Consider the following 25986-nt stretch of genomic DNA (forward strand, 5'->3'; position numbering starts at 1 on the left):
GTTCAAACACATCCTCCCACTTTTCCTTGAGGAAAATACTCTTTGGAGAACCTGATGCAACTGGCATTGCTTGGCCATGCAAGTCATGATGGCTCATCTCTGGCCCTGCCCAAATCTCAGGATCCGCCACGGATCTGAAGCTAGTCCTCAGTGTGGCGGATTTTGACCTGTCTCTAAACAGGAATCTAATCTGTACAAAGATACATGCATTTGAAAATAGATAAATCCAAAATGAAAAATTAAATTGTGTAATATGTCTTCTTATTAAATATGCAAGGATTATCTCCAAATACTAACAGATGCATTATGGAGATCGAGATGTCACTTTTTGTAACCACATACTTTACACCAGAAATCCTTTTTCCTTTTACCTTTAAGATATTTGATGCTCATTTGTATTCGATGGCGACAGCAACAAATTGATAGCTAGCAGTTATCAAATAAATTCCAATGAAAAGCCACTGTTTAACATTTTCCTCCCAACAAAGGATTTTGGAAGGACAGATAATTTAGGTCTTTGTGCTCTCACCATAAATAAACAGCAACTGCTTCCTCCAGCCACCCTTCTGTGGGCTCAGATTGTACCGCACATCTGACAAATGATTTGTGAAAGAGAATGATGAACCCTTATTACCAAGACACTCTTAACTTAATCCAGAACAAGAATCCTGGGTAATTTTACATACACTATCAAGATTGATGGCCTGGCCCTCCTCTGGCAGCTTGCAAATGTTTGACTGGATCGGAAATGGCATTCAGACATGATTAAAGATTCAGCTGGGCTTCCCAGAAATTCGGGATCCTTTGTATCCATCTTCCAAATGCACTGCCTTTGTTACAGGTTAAAGATATTTGACCTCAGCTCTAGTGATTAGCAACCTCGCGCAAATGACAAGCCGGATAATTTTCTTTTTAAAACAAAACATTAAAACCAATGTTGGTAGGAGAACCCATAGCTCTAATCATTATTTATATGCTATTTTTATTTTTTTAATCACAATGATCAGCAAGCAGTGGTGACGTCTGACAAGCCTGTTGTTTGAGGAAATTTCTAACAAAGTTGTTAACATTAATTCTTTTCTATAGGACTTTCATCTTTTCAGAATCCCCAACTGACATGCCACAAACTGCTTAGCATTGAAAGTCATTCATCAGTGATTAAAGTGCTCTGCTTTATTTATTTATTTTTTTAGTGATTTTTTTTTTTATCAGTTTAAGAATGGTTTTTCTTTTATCGGTAGCATGGAATTGTTTCTTAATGAGATGCCCTGACATCCCGTTCTGTCTTATGCTGATGATATGTGAACCGGAAAGCTGATGAGCAAAAAAATTAAAACTTGTTATTGGACTGTCATAATGTCGGATTGTATAAAGCTGTTGTTCAGAAGATGCTACAAATGCAGCCAAAGGAACATCTGTAGAGAAGCTGAACCAATGGCACATTGAATACCAAATGGCCATTTCTTTCCTGAAGTTGCCAAATGCAGTCTGAAGGAGGAGACCGTTCGCTTTAGGGGCATTTGCCAATCAGATTATGACCCTCTGCCAACTGAATGCAGACAATCCTGGAGTAGTCCTTTGCTCTCAGATGACAACATCCTATGGTTTCCTACCCCCCTAAAAAAGCCTCTTGTGAAGTAATTAAAACTGTATTTCACCCCAAGCAAATAGTGTAATGAACCAATCAGCCAATCCAATCCAATGAAGCATTTTCAGAGTTAAGGATTGCAGTATGGTTGCCAAATGCCAGTTGAGATGAATAAACATTGAGTGTTGTTGATGTCAGATGATGAGAACAAAATACTTCCTAACCACCTGCTTCTGGGATCAATGTGAAGACACATTTTCCTAGGAAAAAACAATTTCAGCAAATGAGCCACAATCTTCTTGTGGACTATTTTGTATAGCAAAATGATACCTAAAAAACAACTTCATCTGGGGAAAAAATGCTTCACCACATTTTCCTCTTCTCATAACCAACCTCAGCTTTGATTCAACATCTATGCAAGTCAAGTTGCATGCCAGTGTGGATATTTTCTGCAGTCCTCTGGATTGTCTTGGGCTTCAAGATGGATCCCTACCTTTTCGGCTTCATAAGACAATACAGGGCAGATCATTCACCTTGTCTTGGGATGGGTTCACAGGTGCAAAGCAGAAGTATAAAACTGAGGCAAATATCCAAAGATTCTAGGGAAAATCCATTTCATTTCTTCAGATTATTGAGACCCAAGGGATTATTGACAGGTTAGCTGGAGAAATGCCTTAATTCTGCCTTTTCTTTCATTGATACAGCTTTTGCCTCACTTTCCCTTCTTGTCAAGTAGACCTAAGGATTCTGAGGGAAAGATGGAGAAATATCATGAACACTTTGAAGAAAGGGGTTGTTATAGTCCTATATTTTTAAGGAATAGTTGATGACTTTTCCATTAAATAAACTCTTACAACAGGGAAAAAGAGTGACATTTTCTGGATAACTAAAATGTGGCTGGCAGAGGCTCCTTCTACACACACACACACACACACATACAAACTCCAATTGGAAAGAGAAACAGATAAATTTAGTCAAACAATTGGTTTCTGTTTGGTTTTGATTTGGGGTTTAGTTTTTTTTCCCCCAGAGGGAAGGGCTATCCCCCAAACCAAGACAATGGTTAATTCTGTTGGTTACTTATTGAATCCAAATGACTTCAAGCAGCCAATCCTCTGTTCATAACAGTAACCTACGGTCTGGATGAATTTGACCATTTCATTTTCAGACTGGTTTGTGCAGGTTAGAACATGACCAAGGCCACCCACCCAGAAGCTAGCGAAACATAATTTCGCAGTATAGAGTTCCCCTCCAAAGAACCCCAGCCTTCCAAGTGACTATGGGTTGGGTTGAAACCACAGGGAGCCAATCACATTGAACAAACACCAGGCTCTCATTGCCACATGACTCTTCCCTGATCTACAATCAGCTCGGTAATGTGCCATGACTGTAACTCTCTGGGGGACGGGCAGGGCGGTGGAGTTGGTTGGTTGGTGGTGCAGAAGCGGGAAGGGAAGGCAGTGATGTCAGCAGCCAAAGCCAGAACTGCCTCTTTTCAGCACATCTTCCTAACGTTCCATTGGTGACTTTCTCTCTAGTTATCTTTTGTGTCTTTCTTGGTCACTTGTGTATCCCAATTGCTATCAACTTATAATTAGTTACCTCGGCAAGACCTACGATATCCATAAATACTCATAAGATGTCAGATAAATTGTATTGGTTTTAAATTAGAGCTGTGTACTATCTCTCTATGAGCTCCAGCTTATTCTTTTTAATTATCGCTTGTGAAACGTGGTGATTTCTTTGTGCTCTTTACAAACTCGTCCCGCAGCATTTTGTCAGATCCAACAAAGTGCTCCCGTGCTGACCGGACTTCCCTCCTCCTCATACACCACAAGTGTGCACATACAAAATCAGAACTTGCATTGGTTCAGCAGGAAGTTTCCATCAGGTGAATGAGAAGGGAACAATTTCACTCCCCGAATTTTGCATTTTGAAGAGCAGGGAGGAAACAAAATTACCCTGACTTTTCTATGTAACCAACTAAATGCAACATTTCTTTGGGATTTATAAAATGGCTCCAAGGGGCAAGGAGAAAATTGGGTCTCTGAAAATCCAGAATTATTTCACTGTGTGTATAAGTGCACATGTATAGGTGTGTGTGTGTGCGTGTGTATGTATTTATGTGTGTGTATGAATGGTTACATTAGCCTCTGCAGTACAGTAGGAAGCCAAAGATATATGGAGTGTGATACGGTCTCCAAATGTACTCCACGTGATAGGCTTTAATTGAAGTGCCTGGGGTTAATTCTGACAGAAGGCTTTAGAAAAATCAAGTATCAAATTACATTCTTAACTAGATCAGGAGGTTGCAGAAATTGAAAGTATTTTTTGCTTGTAAAAATATACTCTTTCCCCCTCTTTTCACTTAGAAGACCATGCCTTCGCCATACACCTCTTGGTTTTTCATATTTAAATGTTTCCCTTGGTTTCTGGAGTCTATGTTGTGTTATTTTATTTTTTAGCTTGTTTTTAATGAAAGTTCATGAATTTCTTCCTCTCCCCCCCAATTAAGTCCAATTTTTTTTTTTTTTTTAGGGCCTTGTGATTTGAGTTCAACATAAACCTGTGAAAATGTGGCTGTCCTTTGAATGAGATCGGGAGGCTAGGGAGGCCAGGATCATGTTTACTAATTCAAGTTCTGTTTCTTTGCATTCCAGCAACAAGGAGCCGCCACCACCGTGTACTGTGCTGTGGCACCTGAGCTGGAGGGACTGGGAGGAATGTATTTCAACAACTGCTGTCGCTGCTTGCCTTCAGCGGAGGCCCAGAACGAAGTGACGGCGAGGGCCTTGTGGGAGCTCAGTGAGAGGCTGATCCAAGAACGAGTTGGCAGGCAGACCAGCTGACGGGGACCTCCTGTAAGGATCAAAACACACCAAGTGTGTGTGTGCACACTAGAAAACTGCCAACTCTGGAACCTTTCCAAGCTTATCATCTAGAGGGTTTCCATATACCTCAGTTACAGATTAGCTAGTGTTAAACGGAATAATAGCAGTCACAACATAGTGAAAAATGTTAAGTACTAATGGGAAGTAGGGAATTCTGTAGGTTAAAGGGACAATATCTCTTTCCGGGGCTTACTCTTGCTTTTCCTTAGGATTGTAGCCTTTGCAAAGTAGAGCCCTCAGTAAAATGGAGGGCATCTTTTGTGTTATTTTAGAAGTACAAGCCAACTTTTTCATTGATTTCTCTGGCTAAGTGTTTTGCAAATCACCAACACGTAATCCCCTTCCTCTCCTTCCCCAACCCCTTTGGGGAAGGAGATGTCTTTGAGAATTGATCTTGATCAGGAAATATCTGTTTCATGCAACCTGACCAAAGTTTGATCGGGCTTGGCAGTAGAAAGGAAGGGGAATCTCAAGTCCCCTTCCTCTCTACCCCTTTTACTCTGGATGACAAATGCCTCAGTGATGCTTAGGAATACGTGGTGCTGAGCTAGCAAATATATACACAGAAAGCAGTGGTCACTCCCTCCCCTGCTGATTAAATATTGAAAAGTATTTTGATATAACAAAAAGTACATCGCACACTATTCCCTAAAAGGCTTAGTTTAAAACCAGGAAAGAAGGTCCCAGGTCCTTAAGAATACATAAAAGGTTATCAGGGGGCTGATTCTCCACGAAGGCTCCTAAGAAGGATCTTGCTGAGGTTTATTTTCTCAGTTCTTCTGATGCCAGATCCTGCTTGCATGTGTCTGTCCTCTTATCTTTATGCTTTAATAAAAGAACATGCTTGAATATTGTCTTCTGAAGAGAACATTTGTATTGTTCCTTTAAATGTATCAATTTTTCTTTTTCTCTTTAAAAAAAAAAACAAGAAAAAATAAAAAGCTTCTTGTAGATGCCGTGAAAAGAGGGTTCTTGTATTTTCACTGAGTTGGGTTGTATTTTTGTTTTGTTTTATTTTTTTTTTTTGTGCTTTGTGGCTATTTTCTTGCCTGAAAGTTGTCTCACGCCATCAGCATCCCAGCATCACATCTTCTGAAAACAAAATAAAGACAGGAAGACGGTTAATTGTGCTTTCACATTTCTTGGGTGCCATTTATAGCAAATGAGATATTTACTGAAGATTCTCCCCCTGTTGCTGAAAACTACATGGAACTAGGGGACAGAGAAAGAGAGAAACAGAGAGAAGGGAAAAAAGAGAGAGAGAGACAGACAGAGAGAGACAGAGGGAGGGGGAAGAGAGAGAGACAGGCAGAGAGACAGAGACAGACAGAGAGAGAGGGAGAGAAACAGATATAGAGAGAAAGAGAGGGAGAGAGAAACAGAAGGAGACAGAGACAGAGAGAAAGACAGACAGAGAAAGAGAAAAGGGAGAGAGAGACAGAGGCAGAGAGAGACGAGAGACAGAGACAAAGAGACACACAGAGACAGACAGATGGGGGTGGGAGGGAGGGAGAGAGAGAGAGAGTGTGTGTGAATCAAAGGGCATGCTCCCCTCTCCACTGCCCTGGGGTTCTGTGTATTTCTGAAGAGAAGTCAAAGAAAGGTGAACTTGGGAATGTTCAGGATAGAGAAGATGATTCAGGGCCCAGAGGAGTGAATCAGGTGCACAAATTATGGTGCTCAATTTAAGACTCCAAAGGAGGACCTGGAACCTCTGGCCTTTGTGGACTTCAGATAAGACATCTGTAACAAACTCCTCCCTCTGACATGGACACCTTGTCAGTGGCCCATGTCCATGGCCTTTATTTGTTTTCACTCTTCTTTGGGAAATGTGCCATTATCTAAATCACTAGTGGCCTATAGGTCAAATAGTAAATTAATTCATAGACATGACAATTGTTCAAATGAAAAATAGTAGAGCGTTCCATCAACCCAGATCAGGATCCATTCACGAACATTTCTCTTGTTTCTGTTTCATTTATAAATTTTACAGTGTTATCCTCACAACAACCTTTGACACCAGTCAGGAAAATGTTATAATCAAGAAGTGATGAAGAAACTGAAGGCCAAAGAGGGCCAGTAGCTTGCCTAGGGTCACATGCCTAAATACACTGTAGAATTGGTATTTAAAGCCAGAATCTAATTCTATTTTTTTCCCTGAGACAATCAAGGTTAAGTGACTTCCCCAGGGTCACACTGCTAGGAAGTGTTAAGTGGCTGAGTCCAAATTTGAACTCAGATCCTCCTAACTTCAGGGCTGGTGCTCTATCCACTGAACCATCTAGCTGCCCCCAGAATCTAATTCTAATTCTCCATTCCTTATGCTATACTATATTTCCTTTTCTTTTTTCTTGTTTTCCTAACTCCCTGCTTGTGCTTCAAATATCTTAAATGTGCTTTTCAAATAGTTTTGGTAAATTTCATTTGTCCCGTGGTAATTGCATTGCCCCCAACCACACTCCCAGCACGCTATCTCCTTACCCCTTTCCTTTTCTTACTACTTTGGGCAAGTAACTTAACCACTGTGAACCTCAGTTTCCTCATCTGTAAAATAAGAAGGCTGGATCAGATGCTTTCTAAAGTTCCTTCTTTTGATCCATCCTCCCTGTAGGTTCCTTCTTTAATTCAGCCCCTACAAAACTGAACTCTTACCTCTTTTCATAAACCCTCCCTTCTCTCCCACCTTCCTCATTCCTACAGAGGGCAACACCATCCTCCCAGTCCCTCAGGCTTGCAACCTAAGAATCATCCTGAATTCCTTTCTATTTCTCACCCCCCATATTCAAGTGGTGACTTCACATCTTCAGCATCTCTTAAATATACCTGCTTCTCTCTGCTATTTTTTTTTCAAATTAGTAAAGTGATGTGATCAGAAAGGGGAAATTTATTTTGATCACCATATGAGGGACATATTGGAGAGAATAAAATACTGAAACATCCAAGTGAGGCTCAAAAAAAGCTCTGTTACCACTCTGATACAGTCTTTCTCTGGTTCTGTTTCTCTCTGCCTCTGTCTCTGTATCTCTTTCTCTGACTCTGTCTCTGTCTTTCTGTTCTGTCTCTGTCTCTGTGTTTCTATCTCGCTCTCTGTCTCTGTGACTAGTACATCACCTTATGCCTTGATTATTGCAATAACCTGCTGGTCAGTCTATCTGCCTCATTTCTACTCACTCCAATCCACCCTCCATTCAGCCACTAAAGTGTTTTTCCTAAAGTGCCGCTCTGAGCATGTCATCCCACTTCCTGATCAAAAAACTCCATTCGCTCTCAATCTCCCCCAGAATCAACTACAAAATCCTCTGCTTGTCATTCAAAGACCTTCATAAGCTAACCCCTTTCTATATTTCCAGTCCCTTTACACCTTACACCGGACACATACTCTTCTATTCAGTTACAATGGCCACCTCCTTGTGTTCCCCCATCATGACACTGCATCTCTCTCGCCTTCTGTCTGCCCTCCATGTTCTCTGTCTGGAATGCTTCCCTTCTACATCTCCATCTTCTGACTTCCATAAGGAAGTCCCTGGTCCCATTGTGCTTCCATGGTAATACAGTTCTGACTTGTGGACATTTGCATTTCCTCTATAATTCAGCCACCTAGAATCAACACCCAGAATCCCCAGTAGACGTCCAGGCCCTTGAAGACAGTGGGATGAGAAGTACAGTCCCTGTTCCTGAGTTTCATGAGATCCACCTGGATTTCCACCCAGCCCAGATGTCTGAGCCAACTCTCGTTTTCAGTATGGACTGACAAGATTGTTCAGACTGAATACAACCAATCAGTAGGAAACAGCAGCTCACACCACCCTTCACCATGACTGAAGGTTGTGGCTTGTGGTTTCACTCTGCAAAATGGGGTTATTGGTGGTTTTGTGTTGAACTTTACTGAAGCAGGCCCAGCTGCTTCCATTAAAGGTTATGAGTAGGCCAGAAACTTTGGTGTGGAAAAGAGCCCAATAGAGACTTGTATCCTCTCTGGGGAACAGCACTTTATGGGAAAAGGAATAAATTTCGAATGTATTTCTCAATCCTGTCAGGTTATTTCTATACATTCACACACACTTGTTTTGAATTCAGGGTTTGATTTTTCTTTTCAAATTAAAGTCAATAAGATAATTAGGATTTTCTGCTTTACATATCACCAAATAACCAGTTAGACTGAATGTCTCTATTACAGACTGTCACTAATTTTATATCTAATTCATGGGAAGTTGTGTCTGTTTGTTATTGTTGTAGTACTTGGCTATACCATCCATTCTCAACCTTCTCTATACTCCTTCCCTTGGTGATTTTATCAGTTCAGTGGGATCAACAATTTCTAGACAGATAACCCTCTAGTCTATGTATCCAAACACAGTCTCTCCCCTATACATATTGCATCTCCAACAGCCTGCTAAACATCTCTACATGGCATCTCAGATCCATTATATTCAAAACAAAATACATCTCATTTTTCATCCCATCCCTCTCTTCTGCCTCAAATTCTCTCTGACTGAAAACTTCTAACTTCTTATTTAACTGCAATGAGAATTCTCTTCATATATAGGTTGGACTACACAGTCGGTGAAATCTCTTCCAGCTCTCAAATTCTGTGATTCCATGGATGGTCCCCTTCACTTAAGTTTATAGCATCACATCTTCCCTCTCCCTCATCTTCATTTATCTTCCTTAGTGAATTCTTGGTGATTCTGTTTTGACAGCATCTCCTGCTTCCATTCCCTTCTGTCAACTTGCCTAGCTACCACTCTAATTCAGGATCTCACTCATCTAGATTATTATAATAGCCTCACTTGGATGTTTCAGTATTTTATTCTCTCCAATATGTCCCTCATATGGTGATCAAAATAAATTTCCCCTTTCTGATCACATCACTTTACTAATTTGAAAAAAAATATTTCACTGGTCCTTTATTGTCTCTAAAATAATGAATTCAGGATTATTCTAGGATAATTGAATTTATTATATGATGACTATGTGTCTAGCACTGTGATGGGTACTGAGAAGACAAAGTCAAAAGTAAAAAAGTCTCTGCCATGTTAATGGATAAAAAGAGAAACTCCCTCAGTGTGCTCTTTCATATTTGAAGCTTTTCATGAAAGTATCCCAAATTATCTTCTCAGCCTTCTTTTACATAACTCCCTTTCAAACAGATCTAAATTTCAGCCAAACTAACTTTTGAGCTGCTCTCCATCCATGGTCCGTATTCCATGGCACATATGGTGCCCCAACACCTAGAATCCACTCCTTGCATTATCTTTATCCTCCTCAAAGTTCAGCCCAGTTGCCATCTCTTTTTAACCCTTCCCAGATTGTCATCTTGTATTCATTCACCCACCTCTATATAAAGTTCCCTATCTTTCTTGATCCCAAATGGAAATCAAACACCTTGAAGGGAAGGAATTATTATGTTTCTTAATCTTTGTAGCTCTAGTGTTGACCACAAACCTTTGTGGTGCCATCAACAGTTACAGAATTTGGAAGTTGGATGGGACTTCAGTAACCATCCAGCCCAACTCATACACAAAGGCATTTAAAACAGGGTTGTTTAATTACTGTTCTTTCTCTCTAGTAATGATGATTGATGATGGCTTGCATTCCTTAACCACTCTCCAATTTACAAACTACTTTTCTCACTACAATTGTGAGAGGTGCAGAGCAAAAGTTATTATCTCCTTGAAGCTTGAAGAGGTGAAGTCATTCTATTCAGGCCTTCTGACTGGTACTGCTTTTACCACATTAGGATGTAAGTTCCTCAAGAGTCAGGACCATTGTCTTTAATTTTGTCTCAGGTTCTTAATATGGTCTACATGTACTAGATATTTACAAACACTTCACTCTGAGAGTTTTAGAGATAAGAATAACCTTTAGAATAGAGATAAGAACAACCCTGAGAATAGAGAATGCAATGTGCCATGTCTAGAAGGGGTCTTGCAATATAGAATATAAATGTCAGATCTGTATGAAAACTTGAACCTAGAATAAATAATGTCAGAGGTTCAGGGACTTTAGAGTTCTCCTAAGCTCCCTAGTTTTATCATTAAAGAAACTGAGGTCCAGAGAAGATTCCTAGATCCAAAGATCAGGACTTCAAGGGATTTCAAAAAAGCCCCCTCTCATTTTACAAATGAGAAAACTGAGGTCCTCTGAGGTTAGGTAGCTCGCCCAAAGCCATTAGAATTAATAACAGAATCAGAATTTGAACCCAAATCTCCTGATTCCATAGCTCAGGGAAATTTCTGCACTACAATGTCAAAAGAATACCCTATTTACTAAAACAATATAGCAAATCAGTTTAACTATGAGTTCTGATGAGGACAGGTTGCCCAAGTGCAGTTCTTCTTGTTACAACTGCAGGCTGTATTATCACCGAGATACAGCGTGTCTGATTGACACCCAGACCAATGGCATGGTCAGCTAATTGGCTAGCTGGGAGTCTGGAATCTGTCCCTCTTCTCTGCAGAAATACTGCCTCTTTCTATGAACACATGCCTCAGTGCTCACAAAGACTGTCTTGCTTCTGAATGCGTCTGTTTGCCATGTTGTCCATCTCTGGCATGAGGATGTCAAAGGCTTTTTAATCTTGCTGACAGCTGGGCCTTAATGAGATGCTTCTGATCACCCTGGGAGGCAGCTCTGGTTCTCCTCATCATGAGCAGCCTCCTTCCTATTTATTGTTTGCTCAGCACCTGATCTTTGATTCTGTAGGACCGTCCAAATTAGAGCCACAAAGGTCTTTAAAAACATTTATTCCAGCTCCTTCAATTCACAATGGGGGAAATTGAGATTTAGAGAGGAGAAATGACCTGTCCAAGCTCATCCAGGTAGTAAAGGATAGAGCTGACATTCAGGCCTCCACTCCACCATTAGGGCTGCTTCATATTAACTGATCTTTCCATTTTTTCCCCAGAGTCTGATTGGATGAGCAAAAATACTCCTTTAACCAAATAGTTTCCTTATCCATTAAAATGTTAGATATAATTTGAGTGTCACAGATCCCTTTGGCAATCTGGTGAACTCTATAGATCTTTTCTGAGAAAAAACAATTTTTTGAATGATTAAAGGAAATGATAAATTTCAGTTAGAAGCTAGTAAAAATAAAGATAGAATGTTTTTTTCCATCCAAGATCACTGACTCTGAAATCTATCCAAAACCTCCAAAGGAGGCATTTCATAGTTTTAGTGTCATGGACCTGGTTAGTAATCTGGTGAAGTCTGTGAACTTTTCAGAAAAAATATTTTTAAATTATTCAAGCAATACTAAGTTTCAGGTAGAAGTTAACAAAAATAAAGGTATATTTTTCCCATCCAAGGTCATTAACTCTGAAATCTACCTAAAATTGCCAAGGTGTTCATGGACCCTAGGTTAAACACCTCCCCCCCCCCAATCTAGAGGTAAAGCATTTAGAAAATCTGAATGGACAGACAGTGTCAGCAATAGAATAAAAAACTTCATAAGGAATAGAAAATCTTTATATTTTGAGCAAATGGTTGATTTGATATTGCTAGCACCCAAGGGTATCAAAGAGTTATATTCTAGTCTCATTGACTCTAAAAAGAGATGAAATTACTCCCTGGGATATTTGGGTACTTCACAGAGGTATGGTTGCCTTAGTCTTTTGAAGTAGGGACCATCTTTGAAGTTTCATCCTTGAAAGATAAAGGAGAAAGGATTTTTTAAGGACTTACTCATTGCTAGACCCTTTGTTAAGCACCAGAGATACAAATATTAATAAAACAGGGACAGTCCCTGCCCTCAGCGAGCTAAGTTTCTGAAAAAGGAAGACAATACATTTAGAGGAGAGTTGAAAAAGGGAGTTTGGTTCTGGGGAAATGGAAAGCAAAACAATAATATTTTAATTATGACAGAGCACTGTCCTCATAACGACCTTGCAAGGTATAGGATCAAATGATATAATACCCATTTTATAAATGAAGAAGCTGATTTGCCCTATTGGGGTAGCCAGCATGCAAATAATTGTGTATATCTAGGGTATATAAAGTGGAAATTGTCCTTTCAGAAGGGAGACACTTAGGTGGGGTTGGAGCAGGGGACAGGAAAGTTCATGTGATGCTATGTAGCTGACAAAATACTTTACATATAATATTTCATTTGATATGGAAAGAACACTAAATTGGAAGTTCAAATTTCTGATTTCCCAATTTTGTTATTGGTTCTGTTATTGGTGAAGATAACTCACTTCATTCCTTAGTAAAAGAGGGAATGTTGTAAGAAAAGTACTTTGTAAACCATAAAGCTCTATACCAAGAAATTAAATTAAATTTAAACATTTAAAAAATCTCTATACCAAAGCTAGTTACTATGTAATGATATTGAAATTGAGTAAATCACTGACCATTCTAAGCTTTAATTCCCTCATCTGTAAAATAGAGTTAATAATATATTCACTAACTACCTCAAAGAGTTCTTACGAGAGAAGGTCCTAGTAAATTGTATAAAGCACGAAAAAGATGGGAGATATGATATCACAAAGTTTGGGGTCACTGAACTTGTTGGCTGACAATAGACATTGGGAAGCTCTTCTCTACCTCCAACACCCATTATATGGATAGAATTCTGGAAAGCATGGAACTCAAGATTTTAAATAGATATGAAGACTTCTTTATGTTACAAACGGAAAATTAGAAAGTGTCACAATAGTAGAGAAGAGCAAATGAACTGATTTTCATTTAAAAGAAAAAGAGGTTAGTTTCTGATAACTATAGACCAGAGAACTTGACTTCAATTCCTGGAAAAAAAATGCTAAAACAAATGATTAAAGGAATGATTTGTGAGCTTTTAGAAAGGGGAACAGTGATTACCCAAGTCAGCTTTCCAAAAGACAGGTCATATAATGCTAACCTCATTTCCTCTTTTTCAGTATTATAAGAATATTAGATTTAGTAAATGTATTATGCATATTTCAGAATCAGAGATTTCAGGAAAATATTTGACATGTAATTTTTGTGAAGATGCACATGTGGGATGATAGTATGGTTAAGGACTTCAGCCATAATAGGTTGAAATCAACGTAAAGAAAGATCTCTTGTGGAGTCCCTGGGATTTGTGTTTTACCTTATTCTGGTTAATAATTTTATCAATGATTTGTAAGATTTGTAAAGAGGCTGAGCTTTTCAAGTTTTCAGATGATCCAACAGAGAGACCTATAAAAGGTATTAGATTATAGAGTTGAAATCCAAAAAGATCTCAGGAGATTATAATAGGAGACCAAATCTCATAATATGAAATAGCAGAAAGATAGGTATAAAGTTATACATTTGACATTTAATAGCTCCACCACCACTACCAACAACAATAAACAAGTGCATAAATTTAAGATTGGAGATATATGGTTATGCAAGACTTCCTAGAAGAAAAAAAAAGAGGCTTTAGCAGAAAGCAAACTCAAGACCAGCCAGCAGAGAATTTGATGCTAATCTAAGCTTCATTAAAAGATATATAATGAAGTTGATGCTGGCCCTGCTCTTGTATGTCAGTCTCAGGAGTACTGTGCTCAGATCTGGTTACTTTTGACAAAGGGGATTAATGTATGAACTGACAGTCATTGTGTGGGGGTCAATTCAGGGTCCACCTTCTACAAGAAAGTTTCTCTTGGTCCCTATGTTAATGCTCTGTCCCTTTCCAGATTATCATGAATGTAGTAGAATGTAAGCTCCCAGAGGTCAGGGACTCCTTAGCTTTATCTATATTCCTAGCCATTAATCCAGTGCCTTGTATATCTTTTGGCTCATTCTTGCTTGTTGAATGAATAAATGGTAGAAGGACTTGAGATCAGTATCATAGGAGGACTGACTGAAGGACCCAGAAAAGAAAGACTAGGTCTTGTCATGTGAAACCTGCTTCCGCTTGATGTCAGAACTAGGAACAATGGATTAAAAGTTATGGAGAGGCAGATTTTTATGGCATGAGGTAATTTCCCAACAATCAGAGTCATATGCAGGGGAATGGGTTGCCACAAGAGAAAAGAGGTAGCTTCTTATTTGAATATTTAAGGGAAACCTGATGACCTACAGTAGCAAATTAAGAGATTCTTTTTCAGCTTGGACAAGATGGCTTTTGAGATCCCTCCAACGAAAAATTCTATAGGCAAGTTAAGCAAGGCACTAGAACGATTGAGAACTCCGTTGCCCTCAAATAGGAATATACATGGGGGCAATTTACTTTCTAGGATTTTAGATTTAGAAGACACCTTTAAGATCATCTAACCTAAAAACTTTATTTTTACAAATGAAGGAACTGAGGCTCAGAAATAAGAAATAATTTATCTGAAGTCATACAGACAGTAAATATCAGAGCTAGGATTAAAACTATCTTCTTGGTTCAAATCCCAAGTTCATTTTCATTCTGCCTCTTATTCTGTGTAACAAGTGAGGAAACCCCAAACATCTAGGGCAGAGGAAGAGGGGCCCTATTGTAAAGAAGTTTTATAAAGCTGATAAAGACTCTTGGGCATCTTTAGGGGCAAAACTTAACCTTTTATACAGTTTGAACTTTGGCCACTCAGGAATAGATCTCACATTTATAACTGCATTCCTATAAAACAGAGCATCTCCTACACCATTATTTCACCTAATGATAAGTTTCCAGCAAGCCGATTAAGAAAGGGCATTCGTGAAATTTCTTACCCACCTACAAAATAGTCATCCCTTTAAGAGGCATGAAAAAATCTTCCCTGATCACACGTGCCAAACCATAACTAGAGTCAACATTTTAAAAATTGAAACGCCTCCCGAAAAAATTGGAACACAAGTCCTTGTATAATTATAATCCCACTAGCTGTAGTTAATGTTAACTAGACTTCTAGACAGAGCACTCTGTGTGCTGACCCAAGCCCTTACCTGCCTTCACAGCCATTAGTGTTTTTAAGCTTGACTTGGGGGAAATTACTGTCACTGGCTATAGTCACAAAACACTTCAAAAAAGAATAATAGCTCTTAACAGTTTCTTTGTAGTTTAATAGAAGAAGGTCTGGATTTGAATGAAGTCAGGGGATTCGTAGCCAAATCCTATTTCTGTTGCCCCTTTCTGGGGAACTCTGTTGCTTAATCTGTAAAATGGGAAGGTTTGATTAGACAACCTCTAAGATCCCTTTCACCCCTTAACTCTATGATCCTATGATCATAGAAAGTTAATAGAAGGATAATTATCTTCATTTAAGAGATGAGATCAAGGACACCAAGCTGAGAGATTAAATGAATGGTTCTGGGTCACACAGAAGTGTCAGGTCTTCTGATTCTAAGTTAGGTGTTAGAATAACATTACTTAATGAAAATTATGTATTATACATAATATGTTATATAATTATATATAAAATAATATATAATTATACATAATATATTATCTAAAGTGATAGGTACTTAAATATATAAAATTATTGTTTTAATTAATATAATTAATAACATTCTTTTAAAAATTTACAATAATAAAAACATGCCATATGAAAGAGATAAAACAGCAGTCAGATATCACTTTGGGGAGTCAAAGACCCAGGTTTGAATTTCATCTGTCACTTCTTATTGTGACATGGGACAAGTTCCTTAAGATGTCTTGCTTAAGATAATTGTATAAATATGTATACATATACTGGATTTAACATATTTCTACCATGTTTAACATATGTTGGACTACTTGCCATCTAGGGGATGGAGGAGTGAGAGAAGGTGGGGAAAAACTGGAACACAAGGTTTTGCAAGGACTAATGTTGCAGTATTATCTATGAATATGTTTTGAAAAATAAAAATCTTTAATAAAAAAAAGAGAAAAAAGATGTCTTGCTTACCTCAGCTGAAGGAGAAGGCTGACCTTAATTCTCTTCTAAGATCATCACTTTGTTCCTTCTTTCCTCTCCTCCACAGTCTAGACCTCCTACTCACCTCTTCTCCTCATAGGATTTAGCTTAGATTAAGATAGGCTAGGCTTGCTCTCCTGATCAATGAATTCTCTCCATCCCCAATCCCGGACTCCAGGTCCGGGTCAATATCCCCCTATAAACCTTGTTCTCCTCTACTACTTGAGAGCATGAATCATCTTTATGTTTGTAGTTCTATTCCTAGAACTAGGCTCAGCACACAGTAAATGCCTAATCAATGCTTCTTCATTCGTTCACTCTAAAGTCCTTTCCAGCCCTAAATCTGTACCTTCTCACAACTCTTATTTCTGTAACTATTTAACGTTTTCAAAGCACTTTGCTCACAACCACCCTGTGATGTAGGTAAAACAAATATTACCTTCATGTTACAGATGAAGAAACGGGCCAAACTTAAAGGAAGGTTGACATTCAAATTCAAGAAACTGTCTTCTTCAGTATGAGTACCCTCTCCACACAGATACCATGTGCCATGCCTTGAGAAAGGATTTTTATAAGCTGCTTCATCCCTTGTTAGCCAACCCTCTGCAGTGGGTAGCTTGCAGACTTAACTAGGCTGGTCTATGGACCATGGACATATTGTCCGTTGTTGGATTTATCATTGGAGCCTTTTCAGCTTGTTTGTACCTTCCATAGCTTGCACTCTGATGAGCTACACTTCAAGAAGTCATGGTCTTCTCAAGGACTCAAAAAAGACATCAAAAGTGGATCATTGACTAGACTTGGGTGTCATTTTGTCCAACCCATTTATTTGGCTCAGAATGGTTATATAATTCACCCAACATCACACAGAGAGTGCATGGCAAATGAGTAGGCCATTTTTTGGAGGAAAATTTGGCCAAATTTAGACTATCGAGCAGTCGTTTTTTGGGGAGGAACCAAATCTGTTCTTAATTGCTCAATGATTAGAAGTTTGGTTAAATTCAAAATGCTTTTAAAGTAATTAATCTTCATTAATGTTTCAAAATGTTTGTGTGTGTACACAAAGCCTTGTTGTCTCGGTCATATAAATACATCCTAAGGATCTTTCCTCAAATCATATGGTTTCTCATCCAAGTGGAATAGTCCACTGACAAATTAAATATGATGGAAAGAACATTGACCTGGGACTTATTATCTGTATTGTAGTTATACCATCAATTGGCAATGAAGATACTTCCTCTATCTGGGCTTCAGTTTCTCCGAGATAAAATGAGACGATTTCCACAGCCTCCTAGTTCTAAGCTAAGGAATCTCATCACTTTGGATGTTGGAAGATGGGAACTGGGGACTGGACTTGGAATTTCATCACCATAGGGAATACCCCAATGAGGAAATTCTCTCCCTGAATGCAAATCAACACTTTCTCTGCAATTTAGGAAGGAAGGAAATAAGCATTCATCAAGTGCCATACTAAGCACTTCCCAAATGCCATTTGATTTGATCATCACAACAATGTCATTTGACTGTTGAGAAAATTGAGGTAAAAAAAGGATAAATGACTTGCCCAGAGTCACGTAGCTAGAGAGTGTTTGAGATCAGATTTGAATTCAATTTGAGATCAAGATTTGAATTCCTGATTCCTAACTTGGCACTCTCTCCCCTCTGCTATAGAGCTGGCTTGAAGAGTCTTAAAGATTTTCCAAGTGCATTGAGAATTAAGTCAAGTGACTTGTCCAAGATTATATTTTAACTTAAGTCTTTGGGGTCCCAAAGGCAACTTTCTTGTTATCATCATGCTCTCTTGTCTTTGACCATCTTACATTCTATGTTCTAAAATTCTCTTAAATATATATTAAAGCTCTCTTCCAGCTCTGAGATTCTAAGAATTTCATGAAATGCTTTCCCTAGCCAGCCCAGTGTACTTATCCTACCTAACCAGTTTATCATCATCTTGATTGATATCATGTAAGTGAGAAAGTCTAGACAGAGCTTTCCTAGTCTGCTCCAGGTTTAGATAGTAATGATTTGATCTGGTGGGGAAGCCCAAATGCTCTCATATTGAGAGTGCTTCTACATTGTGGTTGCTCTAAATTTTAAGGAATCTAATGGTATAATTTGCAAAGCAATATTTCTAGATATTCTCATTCTTAACGATACAAAAGCACAAAATTAAAAACTGTGGAATAAAGGCAATGGACAGAAGTATGTCTGAGAAAGATAGAAAAACTAGTAAAAGAGAAAGTAGGAGGGGTAACATAGGACTAATTGGAGTCAGGAGAAGTGGGTACACAGGGGGACTCTGATGCTACTCGTGTGCTTTTGTCAGTCACTTAAGCATTCTGATTTTTAGTTTCACCATCTGGAAAATGGGGCTAATAATATTTATACTTCTTACCTTCCAGAATATTTATTCTCCTTACTTCTCAGAGCTATTGTCAGAAAAATGCCTTGGAGACCTTCATCTTGTTTGAATCATGGAATAGTATTATTGTAGTCTGAAGGAAATGTTACATTTCTATTTAGCGATGAGGGAAAATAAAGATGAATTTTTTCACCCTTAAGGTTCAACAAGAAAACTATCCATGGATATTGCTTGGAGGGGAGGATATTCTGTGGACAGCAGGAAAATAACCTTGTAACACCACAAACATGTTAATTATATTTATCATGTCTCTGAGTACACTTTTGTCCTTCCCCAGGACAGAAGGACCTGAAAGGAGTCAGCATACATGATAGACTGATCATTAGATTTTCAATAAGAACACATAAATTTGAATTCCTTAGATACTTATTGACTGAAAAAACTGTTAGCTTATTGTTCTCATCTGTAAAATGGATCCTATGATATCTATAGCTACAACTTACTTCAGGCACATGTTCTTAGGATCAGAGATAATGTATAGGAGACTTTTTGCAGACCTTAATTGTTCTCATCTGTCAAATGGATCTGATGATACCAATAGCTACAAGTTATTTCAAGCACATGTTCTGAGGATCAAAGAGATAATATATAGAAGACTTTTTTGCAGACTTTAAGGTATTATATGAACATCAAGTGTTTTTTCTTAATGTTATTACTATTCCCCACAAAGTATTGAGGCAAGAAGAAAGAGGGACCTTTCTGAATGAGTGCCTTCCCTGGTGGAGAATCTTCCTGGCTTTTACCCACCCCTGTTAACAAGCCATTTTGGGAAGGGTGGGCTCTGGCCCACAGAAGGGGCAGAGCCTCTAACTAGGTCCTTTCTAACGGGCATTTCATGAAGTTGCCCTGTGCAAGAAGATTGCTCTGGCAGGGAGCAGAGGAGTTGTAAAAGTGACAAGGTGTTATAAATGTCCCCATGATGGAGGCCAGTTGTTATTTGCCGGGTAGTGAGGGAGGGTGGCTAATGATGTGCGGCGTGTAAACTGTTTGCTGCTCTAATCCATCTGTGAGGAGGGGAATGAAGAAGAGGGGAGAAATGCTGGAGAAATTACTTGGACAGCTGGAGATAAAGTGGATACTGATGGAGTTATCCAAAGGTAAAGTCGGCTCAACAAGGAGCGCTTGTGAGCAAGCTCAGACCCGGCAGACAGACTGCTTTTGCTCTTGGACAAAAGGATCTGATTAAATGCTCCTGCTCCTCTCAGCATCCCGCCTCGCAATGACATTGCTGACAGGCCAGATGCCCTGGTCTGCAACGCTCTTGGGGCAAGGCCTACAGGGAGCTGAGGCTAAGCCCACATAAAAACCAGCCTCCCAAATTACTCGGGAAAACTCAATCCAGTGCTGAGCAGCCATTTTATTAATTCAGCTCTCTTTTATAGGCCTTTTATATGGGACATTAACCATACAACTCCACTACCTAATTAAAAGGGGCTCTTATCAATTTGCTGGACAGTTGCTTATTAAAAAAAAATAATAAAAACACCACCCTGAACCAACTGCTAGAAAGAGGTAAACACTAGAGATTGCCAGGCGCCCCAATGAGAGTATTAGTTTATAATCACCTCTCCTGTAAACAGACTATAAACTTGTAAGACAACAGGGCTGGAGGTGCTAGAAGAAAAAGTTTCTGCTTTCAGAAGCCTTCCCCCTCTTAAACCATTCCTTTTTCATCTCTACCTGGTGAAATCCTTCTCTTCCCACAGGCTGCAGCTCACCACCTTCCCCTTGGAGCTTTCCACGGGCATCCAACCAGGTCATCCACTTCTACTCCCCTCAAAAAAAAATGGTGAAAATAATCTTTCTTTCCGAGTTTTCTTAGGGCATTGTGGAGGCCTTCTCCTCTACCCCTGTCATTATCACATTATACCTAATAAATTTACTGGAATATATGGCTTTTTAAAATATATGGATATAGTGCTTTCTGCTGCTGAAAATATCATACTTCTTCAAGGACTAAATGTACAGGAAGAAAAATGTCTCTTTCAAGAGAGTTCCCTGGTACCTCCCGTGGTGACATGTTTAAATTGGGTTGCCCTGCTTACTTCTGGTGGCTGGCTGGTGGCCACACAAAAGAAATATGCAATTGCCTTTTTCCCCTTTTTTCAGGGAGGAAGGACATGCTTCCAGGAGCTGTAGCCTATAGATATAGCCTGAGTGCAAAGAAGAATTAACTGCTGAGTGGGATCACAAGCCAAGGTGAATGAAGCTGAAGGAACAGACACAATCAAGAGCTTGTAGGCTAGGGGATCTATGTATCTAGGATCTAAGATGGAAGGATAGTTTGCTCCCTACTTGTCTCCGCTGGGATCCTTCAACATTTGCTTCTACTTTGCTTCATTTTAGAATCCATACAAGCAATCATCTCAAATCTTCTCAGGTCCCATTATACCCCATACCCTGACCATGTTGGATTGAGAACACTAAAAATAAGTAAGAGATGGAAGATCAGACTTAGAAAAAAGAGAAAGATTAAAAGAGGAGGGTATAGTATGGTATAGTGAAAAAATGCTGACCCTGGAGTTAAAAAATCTGAATTCTAATGCTATCTGTGATACTTACTACCCATGTGATTTTGAGCAAATCATTTAATTTTCTCTGACCCAATGTCCTTATATGTTTCCTTCTTTTTCCTTCTTTTGGAGGCAATTAGGCTTAAATGAGTTGCATAGGGTCACACAACTAGTTAGTGTCTAAGGCCACATTTGAACTCAGGTCCTCCTGATTTCAAGCTTGGTGCTCCATCCACGGCACCATTTAGCTATCCCTTCCTCATCTGTTAAATGAAGAAGGTGGATTAAGTGATCCCTGAGGTTCCTTTCTAGTTCTAGATTCAAGATTATTTGATAGTGTGAGGAAAAGAAAGCAGGAGCAGGAAGAGGGAATATAGAAATGATCAATTCATCGGTCAGAAACCCAGAAGTTCCTGGTCTGAGGGTCTCTGCCACTCACCTATGCAACCCTGAGCAAATCAAAGTTAGGACCCCCTCGGGGATCCATTGTAAGAAGAATGGAGACCAGATATGTGAATCCTATGATTTTATCACACATGTCTATTTAATGAGGCAGTTCAACAAACCCTCAGAAATCTATTTTCTTCTTATTCTTTTGGTTTAATCAAGTGAAAGTAGTAATCATCAAGAAGCAATTGTGATACAATGAAACAAACACCAAATTTGAAATCAGAAGGCTTGGACTTAGCTCTGGCCCTTATTAGCTCTATGACTCTGGTTAAATCTTATAACATTCTTGGGTTATAAAATGGGAAATAGTGCTTAACTCAAACAGCAGTTGAAAATGAGATTTGTTATTATTATTGTTATCAAAATCAAATCATGATTTGATAACAATAATATTCATTCATTCGATAGATACTTATTGTCTGCTCTGTGCACAACACAACGCTAGGTGCTGGGGGAGATTTTTTTAAGTCTAAATTAGACAACTATCTGACTAAGGTTCAAGTCACACTCTGGGTCTGTGACTGAAAAAGTCATTTAACTTATCAATGTCTCAAAAACTAAAAAGAACTACTCATTGGTAAAGAGATTTTTCTCGGTAGGAGTTCCCCATAGAATGACTCTCTCTTTCCCCCCAGAGATAACTCCTGCCTTCATGAATCCCATAGTCTGTTAGTGAGGGAAGACATACACAGATAACTACTGCATGAATGGCAGATGGGATTACAGGATAATTACAGAGGTGAAAACCAAGCATGCTGGGAGGTCTGTGGGAAGGATTGTTACTAAAGCCTTGCTCTTCTTAATATCTGTTTTGATGCAGTAACTCAGACAGAAGTTAACTGACTTTCTTCCCTTCCAAGTTGAGAGCCTCCCTCCTCTAAAATTGGTTGCAGCTTGGCCCATCCCTCTAGGTCAAATATTTATTTACCAGCTTCCCCCTCCTCTCCAAACAGAGAGCAGCAGGTTCGTCTGGGGAGTCACATTCATTTTGCCTCTGGAAAATCAAGGGATAAATGGCTTCCAGGTAGCGGAGTTGGGCACAGCCACCACACTGTTAGCCCGGAAATGAAAAACAGGCCCAGTTGATGTGGACGAGGCCCAGGGCCCCTCGGATGGGTCCGGCTCACAGCCAAGGCAGCAGATCTGCCAGAAGCTGACAGCAACACTGGCGGAGGCAGGGGCCCAATGTTTCTGGATTCTGACCAACTTCCAGGGTGAAATTTGCAGTAAAGTCTGACTTTAGCTTCTCTTCCAGTGCCCACCTAGGCCATGGCCTGTAGGTCCATTAGAAATGTGAGCCAGATCCCCAAAGACTGTCCAAATATAGCTAATTCAGAGGGCCAGAGGACTCAGCCTCTCGGTCCACGGAGATCAAGCTGGCCCTTAAGCCTATTTGGGATTTCCTGGACCCAGGGGAGTTACCCTTTATTTTTCATAAGAAGTAGCAAAAGTCTGAAGCAAGCATGTGCACACCTAGACAAAGGAGAAATAAATCTTGTTTTCTTCTGGTCATCTGGCCAGGGAGAAAAGAGTTTTGGAATATAGGACTTTAAGGAATCGAATGGAGGGTGGCAATGAGAGTGTGGCCAGAGCTCACTAGCATCAAGACCAAGTGTTCTTCTGCTGCTTATAAAACCTAATAAAAACTCTCAGAGTTGGGAAGGGGCTTCAGGAGACTTCTAGCCTTTTCTAGATGTAAGCAGCAAATTATATAGCCTCTGTTTAAAGGTATCTGGTTGTATAGTGAACTCTGGGGTCAAGAAGACAGGTTTTAAAGACCCTATTTAACCTCTCGCAACCTCAGTTTCTTCATCCATAAAGTTAGAAGATAGGATTCAATGTCTTCTAAGGTCCCTTCCTTCTTTAAATTTACCATCCAACCATACTTTGATGATGGAGAAAATATCCTTGAGCCAATCTGTTCTAACATTCTTAAACCAATGATAATCACTACCAAATTCTGAACACATTTTCTCTTTAATTTTCCCATCCATCAAATGGAGCTAATAATACCTGTGACACCTATTTCCACAGTGGTGTTGTGAGTGTCAAACGAAATAAAATATTAAAGTTCTTTGTGAACTTTATAAAACTAGACAAGTGCCCCATACTTGCCATCATCCTTGTATGTAACATGATTAACATATATATGTTTGCTGATTGACTGATGTTATAGGATAATTTGTGTAGCACCCAGAGGATGATTAGGATGCTTGAAGAGCCCTTGGGACTATGCCAAAAACAGCCCTTCAATAAAACACTTAAAGACAGCCATCATAGAGGTCAGTGATCATCTCTTCTCTCCCTTCTCTGCCCTGTATCCCAGGGCTCACAATTCATTGTTAATGGTACTTAGAATTAGAGGCAATACTTAGGACCACTCAGTTAAATGAACCTATTTCACCGATGAGGAAACTGAACCATAGAAATTAAATGACTTGACATGAAGGCAGCAGTTGTTCACAATCATCTCCTGTCTGTCTCTACCTACCTTTTCTCTGAATTAGATTTTCCCAGTTCTTTCAACATGGAAGTTCTTTCATTGTGATTGTTCATATGTGTGTGTGTGTGTGTGTGTGTGTGTATGTGTGTAATATGTTTTAAATATGAATTTGTCTGTCTATCTATCTGTCTATGTATGTCCATCTGTCTATCATCTATTTATCTATTCTGTCTATCCATTTATCCATCTCCTATCTATCTTTTATACAATATAGGTATATAGATTAGTTTGAATGCTGTGTTTTTCCTCAACTTTAATATTCAACAACTACTTATTAATTGCCTACTATGTACATGAAGCTGGGCTAGGTGTTGGATCTCTTCATAGTATGGTTTCTACAAAACTGATTTTACCATTAAGAATGCTCTTTTCCCAATGACATCACCACCCAACTCAGGATCATGGTTCATTAGCCCTTGAGGTCTAAGGCCAATGAGTTTTCCATGAATTGGTAGTTCAGTAGGGCAAAGAAAAATATTTAAGGATATAACAGGATAAACAAGAGCCACCATATTCAGGAATAATAATAATAATAATAATTTTCTGGCCATTTCCAAACAATGTTGATGTGCATTTTTAATCCCAATTACCTTTCTAGTTCTTTTATAATTAGCTAGCAAGTTCCTTGAGAGCAGGGAGCCTTCTTGCTTGCTCATATTCATGTGCTCACTCCTTAGCACAGTGCTTGACACATAGAAAGCACTTAGTAAATCCACAACAACAACCTTTATATAGCTCTTACTATGTGCCAGCCACTGTTCTAAATGTTTTTACAATTAGGTGTTATTATTATCCCCATTTTGCAGATAAGGAAACTAAGACTAAGAAAGATTAGATGGCATTTCCCCCAGGTTCCCACAGCTAAGCAAGCATATGAGATCAGATTCAAGCTCACAGAGTTCTAACAACTGTATCACCTATTGTGGCTGCTTTGATACATTCAGGAAAAAGTGTTTAGCACTGTTTAGTATAAGGAGATTTTTTTTTTCCTTCTCCATTAGAACTGGCAAGAGATGGGCTTCAGATTCAGGTCCCTTTTGCTCCCAAGTTCATCTTCTAAAACCCAATTATTTCATTTACAAGGCTCAGGGCAGAGAAGCTACAGAGCATTCTACCCAGGAATGGAAAAAAAGAATCGGATTCGACATCAAACGATTAGGATTCAAATCCTGACTCTGTGTCCCTGGGCAGATCATTTTATCTCCCTTTCTCTTCAGTTTCTTTATCTGTAAAAAATGGCAAAGGAGAAGGGAATTGATGATCTCTCATGAATCTCAGTCCCATGATCCCTTGATACTTTCATCTGGGGGTATCTCCCCTTCACATTTGCACATGCCAGGTAACCATTTTATTGGCCCAGGTGCCCAAAGGCACCAAGTTATTCGTAAATCACCAAACTTGGTGGTTAAGCACAAGCTACCAAATAAATCATATTTATGCTCTCAGCCAGATTTTAAATGAAGACCCTGGAGACATGTGGAAAATTAATTTATTAAAAAGCAATAGCCTGATAATACAAACTAGATAGAAGAAATGAATATGTTCAAAATCTTATAAAACAGTTGGCAATCATATAATAGAGTGTTCACTGTCAATTTAGTGGCTTGTCTCATTATACTCGGCAAATAGAAGTAAAATGGTGTATTATTCATGAACCAAGATGCTTTAATTACTTTTAGAGAACATTTATTTTTCAAATGTAATATGTGTTACATTCATCTCTAAATGTAGCCCATTTTGCGAATCTCATCTTCCTTCCATAATACTCAGCCCCAAAACAAGAGTGCCAGTTTAGTGCATGTAGATAGGGTC

At 39.0% G+C, this 25986-nt stretch overlaps 2 protein-coding genes across 2 annotated transcripts in view; one reads left to right on the forward strand and one right to left on the reverse strand.

The window, feature by feature from the left end:
- WWOX (WW domain containing oxidoreductase) overlaps positions 1-5093 on the forward strand; it is a 1126590-nt gene extending 1121497 nt beyond the window's left edge. Inside the window, exon 9 of the mRNA XM_003758363.4 lies at positions 4249-5093. Coding sequence (XP_003758411.1) covers positions 4249-4437 — 189 coding nt within the window. The 3' untranslated portion in view covers positions 4438-5093. The remainder of the gene's footprint in view (positions 1-4248) is intronic.
- Positions 5094-5493: 400 nt separating this feature from the next.
- MAF (MAF bZIP transcription factor) overlaps positions 5494-25986 on the reverse strand; it is a 480745-nt gene continuing 460252 nt past the window's right edge. The window contains exon 3 of the mRNA XM_023495011.2: positions 5494-5571. The gene's annotated coding sequence lies outside the window, so the exon portion shown is untranslated. The remainder of the gene's footprint in view (positions 5572-25986) is intronic.

The sequence above is a fragment of the Sarcophilus harrisii genome, chromosome 2, assembly GCF_902635505.1.
Source record: "Sarcophilus harrisii chromosome 2, mSarHar1.11, whole genome shotgun sequence".
Taxonomy (NCBI): domain Eukaryota; kingdom Metazoa; phylum Chordata; class Mammalia; order Dasyuromorphia; family Dasyuridae; genus Sarcophilus; species Sarcophilus harrisii.